The sequence below is a fragment of the Mytilus edulis genome, unplaced genomic scaffold (genome assembly GCF_963676685.1).
Source record: "Mytilus edulis unplaced genomic scaffold, xbMytEdul2.2 SCAFFOLD_762, whole genome shotgun sequence".
NCBI classification, from domain to species: Eukaryota; Metazoa; Mollusca; class Bivalvia; order Mytilida; family Mytilidae; genus Mytilus; species Mytilus edulis.
This window is the reverse complement of record NW_027268808.1, coordinates 6,221-12,127: the sequence shown is the minus strand read 5'-3', so window position 1 is coordinate 12,127 and position 5,907 is coordinate 6,221. Positions and strand designations below refer to the sequence as shown.

Genomic DNA, 5,907 nt, shown 5'->3' with positions numbered 1-5,907 from the left:
ATATCAGCAAACATGTTCAGACCCACCCACATTCTGTAAGTGCCTGTCACAATTCAGGAGCCTCTAACTCAGTGGTTGTCATTTGTTTCTGTATGTCATATTTGTTTTTCTATTATTGTTTAGTTCACAAATGTGGATGTTACGTTTTTTCGATATTAATTGTTTTAAATCTGTCATTTCGGAACCCTTTATTGCTAACAATGTAGTATGGGATTTGCAGATTGTTTTCAAATGTTGACCTATAATTGTCGAATTCAACTTCATTTTGATCACTTGTGGAGAGTAGTCTCATTGGCATCATACCACATCTTTGCATCTTCATATAAAGATTTTATCATTGCATCAATTCTGATTAAATATATTTCTTCATTAAGAGATGGTAAACATTTTACAAAAAATTGAAACATTTTTCAAAATATTGAAAATGTCACTGTTTAAATGTGATCCCTATCTATTTCTTAATCTCTGCTTAGCAATCTCAAATCTGTAAGATTACCATGGCAGGTACATAGTCCCCGACATTCTGCTATACCAAGAAGCAACTGGAGCTGAGTGGTTTATTATTACAATCTAAAGATTCTTGTAAAGTATGCCGGTCTTATTTGCAGAAAGTTTTACATTACCAAAACGTTCAAAAAATATCTATAAATAATTCTTCAATTTTTTTATTGATAAATTTCATTTTTTTTGTACAAAGGACATGAATATTTACCAATTCAATAAGCAACACTAATAGTTGTAGCACTAATACATTTAACTGTACACTAATATATACAAAACTGTACACTGTACACATAACACTAGTACCTTATAAAACACACTTATTAACACACTTATAGTGTACTAATCATACCCCCTATGAACACTATATACAAAATGATATGATATGTATATTATACACAGCGAGACATAAACAATGTTTACATAATATACAAATATCAACAAAGTAACTTTTCATAAAACTTTCAAAACTTGAACATTAACAAAGCTGTTTTGTATTAGGGCTATTTCAGAAAAAAATGTATGGGGGGTTGGAACGCACATTATATTAATAATACATGGGTGATGGGTATCAGAGCAACTTTTCACACTATAATGCACTATAATTCTCAATTACAATTGTCTGGGTGTCGGGTGCTGTGACAAAAACTGCCATCTAACCCCCCCCCCCCCCCCCCCCCTCATACATTTTTTTCTGGAATAGCCCTTACTCCAACTAAAGATAAATAAATGTAAAGATCTATAATTGCTCATAAGGACTATTTCATTATAATGGAATGAGGGACGGTAGGAAGAGACTTTCAACACCGCTTCCCTACAAATCCCCCCCTAATTTTGCCTGCATTAAATTATTAACTAAAATGATCCTTCCTACAATCCCAGATTCTATTCAAAGGAATAGCCTGAAATGACTTACAGAAATGAAAATTGTAAAATTCCTTAGAAAAAAACCAATGACCCACTTCCAAAAATAAAATGTCCCAAACTTCCCTCAATGTTCATTTCAATTGAATAGCCTATACCACTTATAATTTTAAGAGTTTTTTCATCTTCATAATTTTTAATATATTTCTTTTTTTATCTGAACTTACTGATACAATGATGTGCATTTTTTTTCTCTTCAAAATACTACACATTTATCAAAAACATAACAAAATTTTGAATACATAACCAGATAAAAATTTCATACATGATTTATATTGTACACAATATTTAGCAATCATTGAACTTTATTTCATAACTATACCCATAGGAATATAAATATACATTCTATTAATAACCCTCTTGATTGAAAATAACCATATTACCTTATTGAGTTATAGATGTCCAATAAAATCAGACCCACAGGTCATTTAATAAATTTCCAATTTGGAAAAATATAATATTTCTCTTACAAGGTCAATTTAATCGATTCACAAATTAGTACTTTTTTTATTTTTGATTTGGAAATAGCATGATTAAACATAAAAATTGAGCTGAGTATAAAAATAAAAGAAACCATTTTGTCTATATAACTATTTTACCTTAAAACAGGTACGACTTCATGATTTTATGTAATAAAAAAATACAAGATCATTTAGGAAACATTTTAATACAGTGCTCTAAGAAATGAAGATTAGTTACATATGTCAAAATTGTGACAATAAGGACAGAGATTATTTTAAGATTCCATACATATCCCTTTGTATACGAAAAAAAATAAAAAAATTTCAAAAAATAATCATGATGGAGAGATGGAGACTTTCCTGTCTTCTGTATTTGTAAAAGAGGTAACAAACGAAAAGTTTAAGATTAAGAGGAATACATAAATAATATCAACAAATTTGTGGATGTGAATGTTTTGCCAAGGAAAAGTCTTTTACTAGTGAATTTTATGAAACACTTCGTCTTTTAAGTATAAATCTATTTTCTGTAAATTCAGAATTGCATGCATTTATTATTGCGATTTTGTCATTTTAGACTAAAATGCAATTTAATTTTTGCAATATTGAGATAAATCCTATATATTCATATAAAGGATTTCAAAATGCAAGTTTAAATCATTGTGATTTTAATTCTATAGCATTTTTTGCAATAATAAAAACGTCGCCATAAATTCTGAATTTACCTGTTGCATGGTTTTTGACATTGGTTTATCATTACAAGAATATATTGCACAAAAAAACTCATTAGAATATTTTGGGAAAATCAAAATAAAATAAATATATATATATGTTCTTGTGAAATTGTGATGAGCACCATTTGTGCATCATATTTTAGTACTTTTTTTTCAGATTAGTCAACTGAAAATATGTTCAGATATGTAGAAAGTTCAAGAATAGAAATTGAAGCTCAGACATACATTTTTTTTTTAAAGTATTTATATTTTTTAAGCAGTATCTAGTCGTTTTTATCCTACTGCACAATCAACAATCACCACTCCAGCTGTTGGTTCACTTATAGAATTTCAGTCCCATTTCAAAATTCTAGAAAACTGAATCTTATTTCATTTTATACCAGTTTTTGTGTATATATTTTAGTAAATATTGTAAAGCTCCGATGTATGATATGATCCTATAATTTCAAACTAACCTTTTTTACCATGAATGTAATTTATAACAATATATTGCACAAAGGAAACTTAAAAATGTACTACAATATAATGATAACAATAATGAAAAAAATCTTTATTTTGACCTAATTGTATTAAAAATTGATTAACATGCAAAACAACTTATGTCTTTTATACTGTTTCTAGTACAAAAATTCATTGCCTTTTGGATGGATAAGATCTTGTTTTCAATATCAAAAATGAAAAAAAAAAGAAAAAAAAGAATAACAGCAAGTAGGATATGAAATTCTTGGAGTAGAATCAAACGTGTTTAATTTTCAGAATGCTCAGTTCCCCTTTATTATTTTTTTCAGAATGCTTTAAAAAAGTTAAAATCAGCAGACTAAAATACACTTATCAATTGATAGAAATACCAATAAAACTATTAAATTTTATATTTTGGTAATTGTTTGACTGTAATACCAATGTGAATTTCCGTATAGTAACATTTTGATCCTTAACAAACAGTATATATATCCAAATGGTGTGGATTTATTAAGGTGGTACCCAACACTTTCACTAAAATTAATTTGGCTTGTTTAATTTTCATAAAATTTTGACAAATTATTTACTTTGACCTTTTACAAAAATATAAAAAAAAACAAAAAATTTTAACAACGCGTTTTATCAGAAAAATTACACTGGTTATATAGCAGTTTGACAAACACTAATTTTGATCATTGTGAAGTTTTATATTGCCTTCACAAAGCATCATAATTAAAACGTTTAGCTGATATTACAGAGTTATCTCCCTGTAGTGTTAGGTACCACCTTAAATCAAAATTATTGCTAAAAATTTCAATTTCATATTTCACCATATTCTTGAACTTGTTTCATATTTATTACAAAGCAGAGAATCATAAAAATTTCATGAGCCCTTAAGTATCATAATCCGTATGGATTTCTCCAATAAACACATTTTTCAATTGTTTTTTTCTTTTTGATATAAAATGTTAGATCAAAGATTCATAACTGAAGATAAATAACTAATTTTCCTACTAACAAAACAGAAGACTTATAAAAAAATAAATAATATAACTAATTGAGTGTTCCTCGACAAGCTGCATCCCCACAAAGACATGGAATTTTTTCATCCTCCAACGGAAATTTATAATCGTAGGTTATTTCTTCATTAACGTCAATCTCACGTTTGGAATATATCACAATTTTCTTCTGGTTATCTACATTAATAATTTTGGCATAACAGTTTGGCTGAAAGAAAGAAAACATAATAATCATAATTTTGATTTACAGTGACTTTTGTTATACAAGATGTCTAAATACACAATAAAAGACTAAAGTACTGTGCATACAAAGTACAGAATCCAAATCTGGCAGATACAAATTTGCAAACCAACATCAATTGTAATATCACTTAATTGATAGTTGTTATCCTTTCATTTTGATTTGGGATTTTCAGTTTTGAATTTTCCTGGAAGTTTAGTATTTTTGTTATTTCAGTTTAAAGCTATTGGTGATTGCTCCTGAAAATATACCTTGCCTTGCTTGTACAGACAACTGCCTTTTAATTAGTCTGTTTTATAACAAATCTTCTTCAAGCACCAGATTTGGCATTTGATTTTAACCTATAACACTTGGGTTCTCATATATATATATAAGTTGTGATAAAGACACTGGCAATGTAAAAGAATATACTGAAGCAGGAAATACAATTAATGGTGATACATGTATACGTCAACTTGGGAATTTGTTATCTAGAATAGGATTTTGCCTTGATTCTATTGCAAGATTTCGTATTTTGTTGTCCAAATTTTGCATTTAATAGCAATTCATTATAATTATGTTTATTCTAATTTCAGCAATAGATCAAATTAAAATATATATATATATATATACATAAATAATTATGGTAAGATAAATTTAGTAAAACACTTACATTACAACTATGATTTATAAACCTGGCCAGATTTCCACACTTCGTTGCATCAATAATTGTATCGCTATCTACTCGGAAGAGATAACTACTTCCGATTCCTGATTTCTCATATTTCTTCTCCCGCAGGTCAGCGACAGACTGACGAATACTAGCACCTACATACTCAATGACCATTTCATCTGCTGCTATAGGTTCTAATGCGAACAAGCCCCACGCATGGATACCACTGCGAGCAAATTTCATGTTCTTCTTTCTAAACTGTTGACAGAAAAATTAACTTAGCATTACAAAATATAAATATTAGAAGAATTGAACAAAAAATTGCTCAAGATGAGATAAATACAATGGCAATGTATAGACTATACTCTACTATATACTAATAAGATTTATAGTGAATTAAACCAAGGTAATTGTGAATGTGTACTGAAGGAATAAGATATCACCATGATTTATAAAAGTCATTTGCACAGACTACGAAAATAGCCATAACAGATTATTTAAGATTTTTCAAACTTGAGGAAGTTTTTTCTTTTTTAAATCATAGATAATATATAAACATAAAATCCATCACTTACTTTAAGTTGATTAAATTTGAGAAGATCTCCTATATCCAGATCAGCAAACGTGGTCTGTAACCGTCTGTTTTCATGTCGAGCTTCTCTCGAGTTTGAGTATGCTGTCACTTTCTTGTCCTGGAAAAATGAAAATATTAATAAATACAAAAACAAAAAACCCTACCATGCCCAGTATAAACAACACAAAAACAAAAGAAAAGAAAACAAGAGGGTACTATTTAATGAGTTTGAAGTGGGTCTCATTGGGGTCTAAGTGTGACACAGGATTGGCCAATTTTTGTAAGAATTACTTGTGAAAGTAAAATAATAATGCGTGAAAACAGGAAACGAAGTGCATAAAGACA

The 5,907-nt window shown here is 28.6% G+C and overlaps 1 protein-coding gene across 1 annotated transcript; it reads right to left on the bottom strand.

Moving 5' to 3' along the window:
* Positions 1–649: 649 nt before the first annotated feature.
* Positions 650–5,680, bottom strand: LOC139508695 (histone-lysine N-methyltransferase SETD1A-like; the record flags this gene model as incomplete). Its single annotated transcript, XM_071296000.1, is given in 3 exon segments — positions 650–4,303; positions 4,989–5,246; positions 5,564–5,680. Coding segments are annotated over 3 exon segments (549 nt in total), but the record flags the coding sequence as incomplete, so codon positions are not given.
* Between the last annotated feature and the right edge of the window lie 227 nt (positions 5,681–5,907).